This window comes from Triturus cristatus, chromosome 5_2, assembly GCF_964204655.1.
Source record: "Triturus cristatus chromosome 5_2, aTriCri1.1, whole genome shotgun sequence".
Classification (NCBI taxonomy): domain Eukaryota; kingdom Metazoa; phylum Chordata; class Amphibia; order Caudata; family Salamandridae; genus Triturus; species Triturus cristatus.
The window spans coordinates 1,091,504,633-1,091,519,836 of NC_140588.1; the positions used below are offsets into that span (position 1 = coordinate 1,091,504,633).

At 47.2% G+C, this 15,204-nt stretch overlaps 1 protein-coding gene across 1 annotated transcript in view; it reads left to right on the forward strand.

Moving 5' to 3' along the window:
• Positions 1 to 15,204, forward strand: part of SDHA (succinate dehydrogenase complex flavoprotein subunit A) — a 207,259-nt gene that overhangs the window by 78,775 nt on the left and 113,280 nt on the right. The window contains exon 4 of the mRNA XM_085608457.1: positions 12,506 to 12,649. Coding sequence (XP_085464583.1) covers positions 12,506 to 12,649 — 144 coding nt within the window. The remainder of the gene's footprint in view (positions 1 to 12,505; positions 12,650 to 15,204) is intronic.

Here is a 15,204-nt window from a genome sequence, read left to right on the forward strand (position 1 = left end):
CCGTCGACGAGGTTCTCTTATTCTTAGTCGACGGAGGGGCATCGACAATAGACTTCAATCTCTTCGTCGACGAGAGGGCAGTGACTGACGGAGACGGAAACCAGCGTCGATGGCGAGGAAGCCGACGACAGTATCATCTGAGGCTTTTGGGGACGAGAAGGTTGCAGTAGACGTCATCGCGACGACGACGGGCTTCGTCGACGAAGACATAGTCGTCAAGCTCGTCGACGATGGAACCCGTTTCTGAGGTAAATCTGTCAGAAATAAGTTTAAAAGCCTGAGACTTCAGTCTTTCTCGGGGTGTAGAGGGCAAAGTTTTTCCCTTAGTAGGTGGTGGAGCCTTTTTGAAAGTGGAAGGCAACTCAACACTCTCAGCGGTGTGCTGTTTTTATAACACCTTAGCCCCAGGAGAGATCAAATCCGTGTTGCTAGTCCTCTTCCTAGAGGAGGCAGACCTGACAGATCAAACACTGCCAACTTCAGATAAAGGCTTGTCTTGATTCTTAATCTTCTGTAGCCACAGAAGTAGACGTCCCTCTCTTTCCCTCAGGGTTTTTTGAGGGAAAGTTCTGCAGATTTTGCATTTTCTCACCTGGTGATCTGGATATAAGCAGTAAATGCACTTCTTGTGGGGGTCTTCAGAAAACCGGGGCTTCCCACAAGACTGACATGGTCTAAAGAGAGATTTCTTAGAAGAAGACATCATGAATGAAGATATTCTAACGAAAACCTGAGAAGTACTGAGCAGAGCTCAGGGAGACTCCCTTCACACGACGTGCGGTAGAAAATCTGAGAGCCTGAGCCTCTGGGGAGAACATTCTAGAGGGTGCTGTCGCCTGATTGGCTGTAGTTTGGACTATATATAATGACTTGGACGAGTCATGAAAGTGGAAGATTTTTTCCTATTAACTTCTAGCTATTTTACTTCCTGGTTCTAATTAACCTATGGTATGGCTATGTTATGCATATTTATTGCTATTTTTATGTACCGTGGGACTCCCACTCAGACGACGGGGAATGATTCAAGCATATGAATCTATGAAAGATACCCCAATACTGGAGAATCACAACTAGCTGCTACTGGAAGGATGTCAAACTAAACCAGATTCCTTGGTGAATTAAAAGTAACTTACCGGTCACCATAGCTATCCTGTATGGGAATCTAGATGAGATTCCCCTGCAGTCCTCCTGTTCATCATGTTAGAGTTTTGACATAAGACTCTGCTTGAGTGCAGGCAGTAAAGGGATAAAGCAGGTCCATGGTGTAATTAAATCCAGTGACTTAAGGGGGCGTGGCTTGCCGCGACCAAAAATGGCCGCACTGTAGCTGAGCTCGCTGAGCATAACCCCGTAATCCGCTCATATACTCGAAGTAAGAGTAAACCCCAGAGCAATGGAAAAGAGGTACTGCCTAACGGGGGCACCTGAGGGCCCAGAGAGCAGATTGAGGCAGTAGCCAACCAGCACGGAAGGCTGAGTGACTGAGCGAGGGCCGCTGCTAACGACCTAGACAGGGTCCCACGCACCAGTTGGCTACCCCAAGGTCCCTTGGAGTTGTACCAACCCCCACCGTGCCGATAGTTCAGGCCAGCAGGAGCAGTGCAGGTTGGGCCCCCGACAACCTGGGATGGATTGCAGAGACCTGCACGACTCTGCGTAACCCGCAACCAGACTGAGGGGCGCAGCTGATCCTGCTGGGGGCTGTGCTGACTAACGCAGCACCCTTCGCAGCAGAGCAGAGGTAAGAGGAACCATCTAGTCCACTTCACACAGGAGTGCAGTGTAGGAAACGACCTGGCTGTCACGGTGAACCCAGATTTGGATAGGCCTGGGGGGGTCTGTACTCGGCACAGGCAACTGATCTCAGGACACCGTCTCATCCGTGGAAACCCGAGACCGTGACTAGCACGATAACCAGCCAAAAACCTCTTGTCCTCTCCTCCCACCCACCCCTTGGGTGGGTGGTGCGCAGCCATATCGTGGCCTGCCAAATGAGAGGAACAAGACCCCCGGGACCCAGCGAAATCAAACGGTCATTATAAAGCCGGCTTGTAAGGCAGGCCGAGCAGTAGAGGCACGGGACCGGGCCTCTAGCAGGGGCTGACGGCGCCCGGAGCAGTGGGCGTTTACATTGAAATGCTCATTGAGACATTTGGGTTGCAGGAAAGGAAGACCATCAATAAGACACACAAAGTGAGCGAGGGCAACGGCCGTATACCGCCTCCGCCCCCCCCCCCCCCAATAACACAGCAGACCCTTGACCGCTTACGACCAGGTCCTGATGTCTGACATTCATAAGGTGGGGAAGGAGAAACCTATACAATCTGAATCGAATGATGTGATGGTGAAACCCAAGGGGCCGGGAGCCCTCCAAACAAGCAAACTGGACAAATATGCGATTTTAAAACCTCCACAGGTGGCGGGGGAGGGAACAGCGGAGCCATCATGGCAGCCATAAGAGCCTTTAAGGGCACTCTGGAACCAAAAATAGGCACCGTGACCATCGAGGTCAACCTGATCAGAACAGAACTGTCAGAGCTGAGGGAGAAGGTCACGACAGCCGAGACTCATATTGCCCAGCTCCAAAACACGACAAAACACCTGAAGACACAAGTGCAAACTCAAAACCCAGTGGACAACGACCATGGCAGCCAAACTCGAGGATCAGGTGGGGAGATCAAGAAGAAATAACATTAGAGTGGTGGCCCTAGCGTTGACCTCTTCCTGAAATAATTTATAGTGAACACACTGCGACCCAAGAGACTGTCCAAATTCTTTTTCATCAAGAGAGCACACCGGGCCCCGGTGCCCCCGCCCAAACCAGGAGCACCTCAAAGGACAATAATTGCAAAGAGTTTTAACTATTGTGACCGTGAAGCCATCCTGCAAGCATAGGGGACATAGATTTTGAAAATACCCAGTTCTGGTTCTTTCCTGACTTTACGCTGCAGGTGCAACTGAGGTGCTTTGAGGCATTGAGCAGGGAACTTCAAGAGCGAGAAATAAAATACATGATGCTCTTTCCAGCAAAACTCAGAATAATGGCAGAGGGCAAAACTTGGCACTTCGCCTTCCCGGATGTGGCGTGGGAATGGCTGGAAGGGGCGGCCGCACCAGCAACCGAGGCATCGGCAGAGGGACAAAACCTGTCCGAGGAGTTCCAGACCTAAGGAAAAAGAGCAGCGAGCAGTCAGACCAGCAAGAAGCAGAGGAGGTACATGCGGCGGGGCCTGACAGCGATGGGAGCAATGCAAGTTGAGGACTCTGACAATCCGGTTCGAAGGGAGCCCGTGGCTGGTGATGGTGAAATGTCATTGGAACTGTAAGCAACATCCAGCGAGGAGGTGGGAGTCTGGAATTATTTGATGGTAAAGGCACTTCACAACAATACTGTTTACAGAGGGGTTCGACACAAGGAACTGTAGTAGTTGACACTCCTAAGCGGCCGAGTCACCACTTACGTAATTTGTTGTATCTTCGTGATCGGGCGACAGGCACTCTACAGGTTGATAATTTAGGATATGCACAGCCTATTTAGCAAGGGAGGGGGTTTCCAGTTGGGGGAGGGGGGGTGGAGTGGGGAGTTGTTTTATCATTGGGTTGCCATCGGCCAGTTAATGGCTATGGGGTGGTTTTAAGAGGAACAAGTACCATCCAAGAAACAGTGTCATCCAAAGGAGAGTTTACATTGAGATGGGGGGAGGGATGGGAGGGGGGTAAGACAACCCTACATCATGGCAATTCCTGAAGCCTCTCGGAAATCAGTAAAGAAATGGTCCTGGAATGTCAATGTCTCTAATTGTGGGTTAAAACAGACAATAGTACTGCAATTCATTGAAAGACACTTCCCCGATGATATACTGCTACAAGAGACACATCTCCTTGAAAATCAGTGTAGGGCACCGAATAGATTCGGATATACATTGCTAGCGCACCCAGGCTACACGTCCGGTTCCAGGGGAGCCGGAATACTATGCAGGGCGACGCTCCTCTTTACCCGGAATAAGTCATGGACAGACCCATTGGGGAGATTCGTGGCGATAAGTGGCCAATAGGAGGGACGGACTCTGAACCTTTGCTCGGTATATGCCCCTCCAGGTCTCCAAACTGGATGCATTAGGTCCACTACTATTAGAACTCTCAGAGGGCCAACTGATCTTTGGGGGAGACATGAATGACATTGTCTCAGCTGAGATGGAAGTTATAGGGGGAACAGCGGTGGGACGGAGACTGAGTTCACTGAAAGATTTGCTCCTGACAGTGGGCTTAAGTGACATATGGAGACATCAACACCCCTTTATTAGACCATGCACACATATCGGCAGCACATGGGAGCCTCTCCAGACTAGACTACATCTTAACGCTGGCCAGGGTTTGGGGGACTTTCAGAAAGCAACACATAAAACATGAGGGATGTCAAACCATTATCTGGTAGTGGTTGTCCTGGAGGGCCCCCGGAGAGACCACACCCTACCCCCGCAAATTGACTCTTGGTACCTTAAAGACCAAAAATTCAAGTCTGCCATTAGGAAAAGGGCTGAGCAATTCTTTGAAGACAACGTGGACTCAGTACATTCGAGGGTGACACTTTGGGAAGCATTTAAAGTAGTGATCAGGTGCCAGATGCAGGCCCAAATTGGGGCATTGACAAAAGAAAAGACGCTTCAGTGCCTTGCCCTAGAGACCGCCATTTTTAGTTTGGAGACCCAAGTGGTATAAGGAGGGGCGAATGACTCGAATGACTCGGGCGAGGCTCCAGCTGGGGCATTTCCAGAGGGAGCTTCATGACCTACTTGAAGATAGAGCCAGAACACAGGTGCTTGCCACCCAACACAGACTGAAGTGGGAGGTAAAGCTAATAGGCTCCTGGCATGCCTGGACAAGAAAGGGACGGAAAACAAATGGGACCCAGAGATAGTAGACAACACAGGCCATAAACACGAGATGTGCAAAGAGATAGCAGACGCGTTCGCCACATATTATGAGTCACTGTACACCTCCTTAGCTGGAAAGACGGAGGTTGACTGTACAGAGTTCCTTCAAGATATAAAGATAAGGACAATGTCCACCGCGGCCTCTAATACATATGACCCGGCAGCCCTGTTGTTCCTAGATGTCAAAATGGTGCTTGATAGTGTGGAATGGAGTTATCTCTTTGCCGTCCTGAACCATCTGGGCTTCGGACCAAATTTCATTGGTTGGGTGAGGCTACTCTACCACCAACCTTTTGCAAGGGTGCAAGTCAATGCTACTGTGTCACGGGTGTTCTTGCTCCATAAAGGAACTAGGCAGGGTTGCCCTCTGTCCCCTCTAGTATTTTCCTTAGCCCTAGAGCCATTAGCGGCATGGGATATGAGATATTCCAGTGGGAGGGTAAAGGGACGAACTAATATCTCATTATGCAGACGACATCATTGTACGTCAGAAGGCCGAGGCAATACATTGATAGAATGCTGCCGATCTTCCGTATCTGTGGGGGCTACTCTGGATACTGCATTAATTGGGACAAATCTCTGCTATTTTCACTGGTGGGAGCTATTTCCGAGCTCACGACTCGGTGCAGGGTGCCAGTCGAGATAAAGGGCTTCAAATATCTGTGGATATACAGGGCTAAGAATCCTCAGGAGTTCTACCAACGAAATGCAGACTTGCAGCTGAATAGATTCGTTGGTGATCACTTCCACTCACGTTAATGGGACGTGAGGCCCTATTTAAGATGATGACGCTCCCGCGGTTGCTCTAATCAATGCAAAATACACCTTTTGAAATCCCTAACCCACTCTTTCAAAAAAGTCAAAGCCGAGTTAAGGTCACTGCTCTGGCGGGAGCGCCCCGCGCACAGCCCTGAGTAAACTACAAAAAGGAGTCTATGAAGGGGGGTTGGCGGTACCGGATATTAGAGCTTACTAATGGGCCTCCAAATTAGTGAGCTTGAATGACTGGGCATTCAGCGATAGAGCTGAACCCGCCTACAGAGTAGATGGAGCATCTATGGGACTCGGGTTGTCTCCTCTTACTATACGACCAGGGAATGACTAGAGACCTGCCACTACACACAGACTGTGGTAAGGGCGTGGCGAGCAGCACCGAAGTTCCTGGTGTGGGAAGGGAAGTTAACCAAGATGATGCCTTTCTGGGACAGCGATCCGCTTTGAAAGGTGGGCCAGCTGTGTAACTTTGGCAAATGGAAATTGCTGGGCCTAGATAGATTGGGGGTGTATGGAAAGGACAGGCATAAATTAAGTTTCTCACCCTACAACAGGAATACGAAATGGGACAAGGGAAATGATTGAAATATCTCCATCTGGGACACGCCCTTAAGCCATATTTGTGAAGCGGTGGTCCTAGAGGAAGTGTCCCCTCTGGAGGATTGACTGCTGACTGACCCTCTGACCAAAAGGGCAATATCGTTCATATATCCGAAAATCCTTTACTCTCCTGACCCTCTGGGAGCATTTAAGACATCATGGGACAGTTACCTAGGCCAACAAGACGACGAGGAATGGATGAGGCCTTACAGGGCCCGCGGGAAGTCGTAATACGCACCAGATTCCGAATGGTCCAACTAAAGATCCTACACTGGGTATATTATCCGAAGACGGTGCTACTGAGAATAGGCTGTGCCAGAGAGGATGTGGGCAGGAGGGGTCTCTCTTCCATCTGTTTTGGGGTTGCCCAGTGATACAAACATATTGTAATTAATCATTGAGCTCCCTAAATGTCAGTATTCCACGTTTCTTTTGTCATTTGTAGTACACACGCCACCAAGTTTCTGCAATATGTGAAGTTATTAGGCTACGGTTTGCGTCTTCAGTCATCCGGGATAGCTTCAAGAGTGCCCCCGCCCCGATTGTGATCTCGAGCCCCTCATTCCAGAAGTACGTTGACGATACAGCCTCTGTATCCAAGTATTTTCAACATCTTGTACCTAACCAGGATTTTAAGTGTCTCTGGAATCCCCACCCCCCAGGAAACATAATGATGACCATGAAGTGCTTAGGCCAGCGGGTCCCAACCTCTGGTCCAGAGACCCTCGGGAGGTCTGTGACAGCTTAAATAATATTAACAGTTTCATAAGGTTTATATAAATAAGGAAGCTAAATGTGCAATTATATATTTTTAAATGTACTGTATATGTGAAGGAATTTGAAATTCGAGACTAAAAATAAAATTGGTGTCCTTAGATTGATTTGTGGGAGTAGTGCGGGCGCACCAAACAGAACATAGTATGGATGATGAGTGACCTCAAATTTAGAAAAGCTCCAACCTTCATATTGAAATTATTTTATTTATTTATTTAAACATCTTTGCAAATGAAATAAAATGTGTCATCATTTGTGTATTTGTTTGAATGTCTTTTTCTGGGGATCCATAGTCAAAGGGTTGAGTACCACTGTCTTAGGCCTCAAAACATGGAGGGCATTGGTGTCTTGCAAGATCTTTTTTGAAAAGTCCCATTACGTTAGATAGTTTGGTTACTTATTGTCGACTGGATTTGGCTGGTAGTTGGCAAGTAAGTCAAATCACTCGGTTCAAAGTACATGTAATTCCGCTCAAGAGAGGGAGAGAGGTTTGAAGGAAGGTAACTGGTTAGGATTTGGGTGAAAGTAAAGTTAGGTTGAGGGTTGGGATTGGATTTGCCTGAGGGATAAAGTTAGGGTTACAGTGTCAGCTGGGTGAAGAGTTAATGTGTGTGTTAGATCTTGGGTAAGGGTGAGAGATAAGGTTACGTTTACAATATTGTTTGGGTATATAGAGAAAGTCAGGGTAAGAGATTAGGATAGTAGTGTGGGTAGCAGTAGGGCCAGAGGCACAAGATACAGCTAGTGGAGTGGTTTAGAAAGGTTCGGGATAAGGGTTGACATTAGTGTTAGAAATGGGGTGAGGGATAAGATGGGGTTATAGTTTTGGTTAGGTTTACAGTTAAAATGAGGGTGAGAGAAAGGATTTGGGTGAGGGATGAGGTTAGGGCCATGGTATAGTTTAGGCTTGGGGTGCCATGAGGGTTAACATTAGTATGAGGGATAAGATTAGGCTAATAGTGTGGGTTGCTCCTGGATTTAGGATTATCATGCGGGTCAGCATTAGGGTAAGGGATAAGATTAGGATAATAGTGTGGGTTGCTCCTGGATTTAGGATTATCATGAGGGTTAGCATTTTGATGAGAAATAAGATTTGGCTAATAGCGTGGGTTAGTCTCGGACTAAGGTTACTGTTAGCATTGGGGTGAGGGATAAGATTCTGCTAATAGCGTGGTTTAGTCTCGGAGATAGGGTTACCTTGAGAGTTAGCTTTAGGCATAAGATTCGGCTAATAGCGTGGGTTAGTCTCGGACTAAGGTTACTGTTAGCATTGGGGTGAAGGATAAGATTCTGCTAATAGCGTGGGTTAGTCTCTGAGTTAGGGTTACTATGAGAGTTGGTATAAGGCAAAAGATTTGGCTAATAGCGTGGGTTAGTCTCGGACTAAGGTTACTGTTAGCATTGGGGTGAGGGATAAGATTCTTCTAATAGCGTGGTTTAGTCTCGAAGTTAGGGTTACCTTGAGAGTTGGCATTAGGCATAAGATTCTGCTAATAGCGTGGTTTAGTCTCGGAGTTAGGGATACCTTGAGAGTTAGCATTAGGTATAAGATTCTGCTAAAAGCGTGGTTTAGTCTCGGAGTTAGGGTTACCTTGAGAGTTAGCATTAGGTATAAGATTCTGCTAATAGCGTGGCTTAGTCTCGGAGTTAGGGTTACCTTGAGAGTTAGCATTAGGCATAAGATTCTGCTAATAGCGTGGTTTAGTCTCGAGTTAGGGTTACCTTGAGAGTTGGCATTAGGCATAAGATTCTGCTAATAGCGTGGTTTAGTCTCGGAGTTAGGGATACCTTGAGAGTTAGCATTAGGTATAAGATTCTGCTAAAAGCGTGGTTTAGTCTCGGAGTTAGGGTTACCTTGAGAGTTAGCATTAGGTATAAGATTCTGCTAATAGCGTGGCTTAGTCTCGGAGTTAGGGTTACCTTGAGAGTTAGTATTAGGCATAAGATTCTGCTAATAGCGTGGTTTAGTCTCGAGTTAGGGTTACCTTGAGAGTTGGCATTAGGCATAAGATTCGGCTAATAGCGTGGGTTAGTCTCGGACTAAGGTTACTGTTAGCATTGGGGTGAGGGATAAGATTCTGCTAATAGCGTGGGTTAGTCTCGGAGTTAGGGTTACCTTGAGAGTTGGTATTAGGCATAAGATTAGGCTAATAGCGTGGGTTAGTCTCGGAGTTAGGGTTACCTTGAGAGTTGGTATTAGGCATAAGATTAGGCTAATAGCGTGGGTTAGTCTCAGAGTTAGGGTTACCATGAGAGTTAGCATTAGGCATAAGATTCTGCTAATAGCATGGTTTAGTCTCGGAGTTAGGGTTACCATGAGAGTTAGCATTAGGCATAAGATTCTGCTAATAGCATGGTTTAGTCTCGGAGTTAGGGTTACCATGAGAGTTGGTATTAGGCATAAGATTAGGCTAATAGCGTGGGTTAGTCTCAGAGTTAGGGTTACCTTGAGAGTTGGTATTAGGCATAAGATTAGGCTAATAGCGTGGGTTAGTCTCGGAGTTAGGGTTACCTTGAGAGTTGGTATTAGGCATAAGATTAGGCTAATAGCGTGGGTTAGTCTCGGAGTTAGGGTTACCAGGAGTGTTGGAAAACCACTCCCACACTAGAAGGGGTGGTGGTGGTCTTCCGGACACACTGTGGTAGCTTGGCTCGAGTGGTCAGGAATCAGGCTCCGTGCTAAGCATACAACATACCCAAACAATAACCATGCGTGCATCCGTTCCAAAAACGACTCTACACCGTAAAAATTATGAAAATAACTTTCTTTATCTTCTTTTTCTCTTAGTTGCTGATTGGAGAAAATAAATAACAATCACAATATACAAACTTTTAGAAAGTGCAGGTCAAATAAATACTGGCTTAATGATTCAATAAATAGGGGTGATCATAAATACTGAAGGCATAAATAAAAGTGCAATACAGACAGGCAATTAAATATTCTGAGGCAATAAATACTGTAACCAATAAATATTGTGCATCAATAAATACTGTGGACCAATAAATACAGTGGAACAATAAATAGGTTAAATACAATAAATACAGTGCCCCTAATAAATACTTAAAAGCTGACAGTGACACTCATGGAATCAGATCACTTTTGAATTCCTAAGGGCTGATTTGGCCCAAGCACAGCTTGTGGGGATGTGGAAGGCTTGAGGGTGTCTACTCCCTGGCTTGGACAAGGCTGAGGCCTAAACTGAGGTAGATAAAGGGGGAAAATACCAGAGACCTGGCTCTCTCTCTCCACACAACTTCTCTAGATTAGTCCCAGTTCACCCCTGGCACAGTCAGGTTGGTTCCAGCACCTCCCTAGCCCCTTAGAGCAGTCTCTCAGGTCTCCACAGGGCCTTAGGCGCCCTCTACTCCACTTACTGCCCTTTTTCTGATGCTCCGACGCCGCTGGAGTCGGGTCGATGCCGTGAGGCGGTTCCAGCTCGATGTCGGCGGCCTCGGCACAATGTCAGTTCTTTGACGACGCCGGCAGGCGGATCCGGTCTCGATGTCAGCGGCCTCGGTTCGATCTCGACCTCCGATTCGATGGCGTCGGGCAGTCTTTACTCGACGTCGACTTCGGGCGGCTCCGGTCCGATGGCGACCTCGGATTCGATGACGTCGGCCGGCCTTGCCTCGATGTCGACTTCCGGCGGCTCCGAAGTGCGATCCTCACTCCCGACCTCCGTTGTCCCTCTCCTTAGGTTTCCGGCGACTCCGGAGTGCGACCTCCACTCCCGACCTCCGGCCCGATCCTCACAGGTTCCGGTGACTCCGGAGTGCGATCCTCACTCCCGACCTCCGTTGCACTTCACCTCGGTCTCCGACGACTCCGGAGGGCGGACTTCACTCCTCCGATGACGCCGCTCACTCGACCTCGGGTGACTTCCTCCTCGACCTCTGGTATTCCTCACGACCTCTGACGGCGCCCTCTCTCGACCTCTGGCGGCTCCGGGTACGACGTCTGCTTTTCCAGTCAGCGCCGCTTCTCCACCTCGGGCTCCAGGTCTTAGGCTACTCGACGTCGGACTTCAGGGAAACCAGCTTCCAGGTCAGGATCTTGCTGTTCTCTTGTTTCTAAGGCCTGTTCCTGCTGTCCAGGTCCTCAGGATGGTTTTTCTGACTTCTTCCCACACAGGGCTCTAGGCTGGGCTCCGTCAGTAGGGACTAGTATCAAGGGTGGGTTTATGGACCCCACTCCAGGCACAAGTTTCCACCCCTGCTGCTTCACTCCTTCCTCCTTCACGTTTTTGCTGCTCACTCCTCACCAGTCAGGTGCCAACTGCCAGCTCCAACTGCCAACTCTCTGTCTTAGCTTCCCAACATTCTAAACCGCCTCCAACTGTCACAGGGTTCTGGAATGTTCTGGAAGGTGCTAGCAGGTTCCAGTGGATGCTGGTGATGTCACAGGTGGCCACCATTTTGTGCTTCAGGCCCTCAGACAGAAGTTTCAGGGGTGGGTAAAATGGCCCCCTGAATCTGCATCAACATGAAAAAATGAAAACAAATGAGGGAAAAAGGGCCAAGTCCTACAAGGAGGGTTAGCATTTGGGTGAGGGATACAGTTAGGTTCATAGCTGGAGCAGCAGCGGTCCGTGCAGGTAACATCGGCGGCTGGTGGGGCCAGTTGGGGGAGGGGGTTATTTCAACGGACAATGCTGAGGGGAAATTAAATAAATAAATGTCTCTCTGCATCGTCTGTCGCAATCCCGCCCGGCCCCACCGCGCTTACCTGCACGGCCCGCGGCTGAGCTGGAGTGAAGGTTGAAGGGAAGGGTATGCCAGACCTAGGGCAAGAGATGGGGTCCGGTGAGGGTTGGAGCTGGGCTACAGTTGAGGTCTAGCATAGAGGTTAATATTCGGGCTACAGGTAGGAGTGATGCTAGTTAAAGGAAAGATAAAATGACACGCGAGCTCAATCTAAATGATCCAATCTAAGGCCATTCGTTATAGAAGTAGGGATTTCAGACTATTGGAAATTAACATTTTGATTAAAACTAAATGTTTTCATTCAATATTGTATTCAAACTCTTTGCATAGATTCCTCTTGGATCAATGAGTTACGCTTGATCACTGCGCATACATCTATGCCTGTGTTTATATGGATATCTGGAGAGATCTATAGATAGATCGATCCTGATAGTTGGTATGTTGATTTCAGAAAGCAGGCGCAGATAAACCAGAATTTGTAAGTCCTTTTGGTCCAGCCTTGACAAGCCTACCATTTGTAATGTTTTTATTTTTTGTAAATGTATGCTATTAATATTAATGGTAAAAAAGTAATAAAAAGTCAATAAAATGCGTCCCTTCATATGTGGCGAGAATGCTGAACTGTCCAGGACACACCTCGAAAAAGGACTGCTACAGAGGTGTATATTTGTATTTTTCACGAAGTAGGAAACTCCTTGTTTGTCTCTGTTCTTCTGCAGGGTGGAATCAATGCCGCTTTGGGGAACATGGAATCCGATGACTGGAGATGGCACTTCTATGACACCGTGAAGGGCTCCGATTGGCTGGGCGACCAGGATGCCATCCACTACATGACTGAACAGGCACCCGCCTCTGTTATTGAGGTCAAATAAACTTTGCATATCTACGTTCATGTTATAATCAGAACATCTGTCAAGGCAGGCGGCTGCCAATATTAGAATGTATTTCAATGAATGTGAACCTGTCTTTTATGTCACCTTGATCTAATGATATGACCGCTGGCACCGATGTGAAAGTGGATTAAAACTGGCCACCATTGGTGCCGCGAGAGTGGTGCTGTGTGCATTCCACTTCCTGAAACACTCGTCACTTTCGCACTAGTAATGCTGTTTTAAGTGTTTCAGACATGCTCTTCATCGGGCCAACATATAGCATCGATATATGCCAACGTATACTGACACTTGGCGGAGGATGTGGCTTCTGCTGCATGTGCTGTGCTCGCTGCTGCTGCAGTCATGCAGGTGTTGGGTGTTCACCACCATCATACCATCTCATTAGGCTGTCCTGATTCCAGTGTTTATATTTTTGTGTGGATTTCTGTGGTATTTTCTCCGTTTTCCAAATCTTTTGAAATCCGTGCTTATTCCGTTGCCTAACCCCCAAAATAGATGATACACATTTTTACCAAACATTTTTTTGTAGTGATTGTTATAAAGTAGATATTTAATTCAAAGGAGAAGTAATGCAGGGTATGTGCTCTCTTCCCTTTGGCCATGTGTGCAGTGGACTTTTGTGAGACAGTTGTAAGCATAGAAGGTCTGTGTACTGCACTCTCTTACACCCCATTACCCTCTCTCACAACTCATTACCTCTCAGTCACTCTGTCGGTCTCTGTCTGCTTCGCAGGACTAGTAATGGATCAACGAGTGAAGCGCTATATTCCAGTGCTTGAACAAGCAGATTTCTGGACACATTTGGGGGCCACTGACCTACTTCTTGCTAAATATAATGACGTTGCTGGTGGTGGTCAACCCGTCAGCAGCGTATTACCTTGGGAGCCTTTAAGATGTGGAGTTACTCCAGATGAATTTGTAGCCCTGCATTCTAAGGCACCTGATACCTGATGTCCTACGCATGCCCGCCACTGCTTTTCTGTGTTCTTTGCCTGACCGCATCAGTGGTGCTGCTGTTGTGTAACATTCATAGCTGCCAAGTGTGCCCATGGCAAATGTCTCCCTTTAAGTCCGTCCTGACCTTTTTACAGACATCACATTGTGTACTGAGACTTGCACTGTTCCTATTAATATTGCAGCAATGTGCTAAAAAATCCCAGGAGTGAAGCACAGTTGAGTAAAACGCCAGAGTTGGCTGAAGGTGTCGCGCACCGCAATGAGGCACCTTGCCATTATCAATTTTGTTGGTATGTGAAGAGTTTTTTGTGTCCGGTTTTCACCACTATTCTTATGCATGGTGACAGTACTCTTTTTCACAGGTACCTGTCATTACACGTTGCATTATGTGGTTAGAGCCTGGGATGTTTGGCTGTTGACCTGATATCGATTTCTGAATTGTTCGAAGAGGGGGGCTCATCATTCACATGGCTTTACCCAAACTGTGCTTCGGGTAAATGTGATACTACATATTGGCCAAGATTCTCATGAACCAGCCATTTCACCAATCAGCGAACTAATTACACACCGCCAAAAGATCAAATATGATGTTAATATTTCCAGATTCTCTGCAGTGCATAAAATAATTACATTAGACTTAAAGCATGCTTGTAAAGCCTGCACCTTTAATTCAAGCACACAAAACTGAAGGAAACAAATGGAAAAAACAACATTTTAGTGGCATCCCTAAACAACAAAGCTCAAGCTGAATGATCTTAGACCTGCCTTTCTTGTGGTTCGCTTGTATAACAAAGGTACACTGTGTTGTCCCTGTTAGGAAGGAAATCTAGGGCTCATTCTCTCCCACTTTTCTTTCTTTGACTAGCATTTTAGTTTGTGGTTCTTTCTTCAGGTGTTTATCAGTATTTAAATGTTTACACTGATGAGCTATTTCTCTTTCAGTGCGGTTTCATCCACTTTTCTAGGTTACACCTGAGAAAGGATAGCATGCGTATTATGAAAGGCACCGTAGTGCCCAAAGTAGCTGTTTCGGTTTAGAAATAATAACCTGTTCCTCCCCTCTGGGTAACACCCACACACACAAACATGTCTGTGGGACAGGAGTGTGGTTCTTTCTTTATTCCCCTTTCCCAACCACACAAGGGTTTGCTGGTCTTGAATAACTTGCAGAGTCAAAACTACCCAGCTCCTGAAATCCCAGTCAATAGCTAAATTTGAAATGAATTGAATTAGTTACTCCAACATGTCTCTACGTTTATGACACTTTCTTTTTTGATGGATTTCACCGTACCTTACCAAAAAGGTAACTCACGTTGGGTATCCAAACTTTCAAGCTGGTTTGGACAGTGTCAGTGATATGAACTACCTTTTGTGAATTTGAAAGGACGATGAGCCTTTTGGGACTCTGCATACCCCTCTACTCAGATCCCGCCACCCAACCTTCGGTGCAAAATCTATCCAGATAAATGAAAGGATTGATCTGTGCAGCTCTCAAGCTAGTGCAGGGCTGCCTCACTTTCAGGGGTCCAGTGTGACTCCTTTTGAGGGATTCTTAGCAGATACCTTGA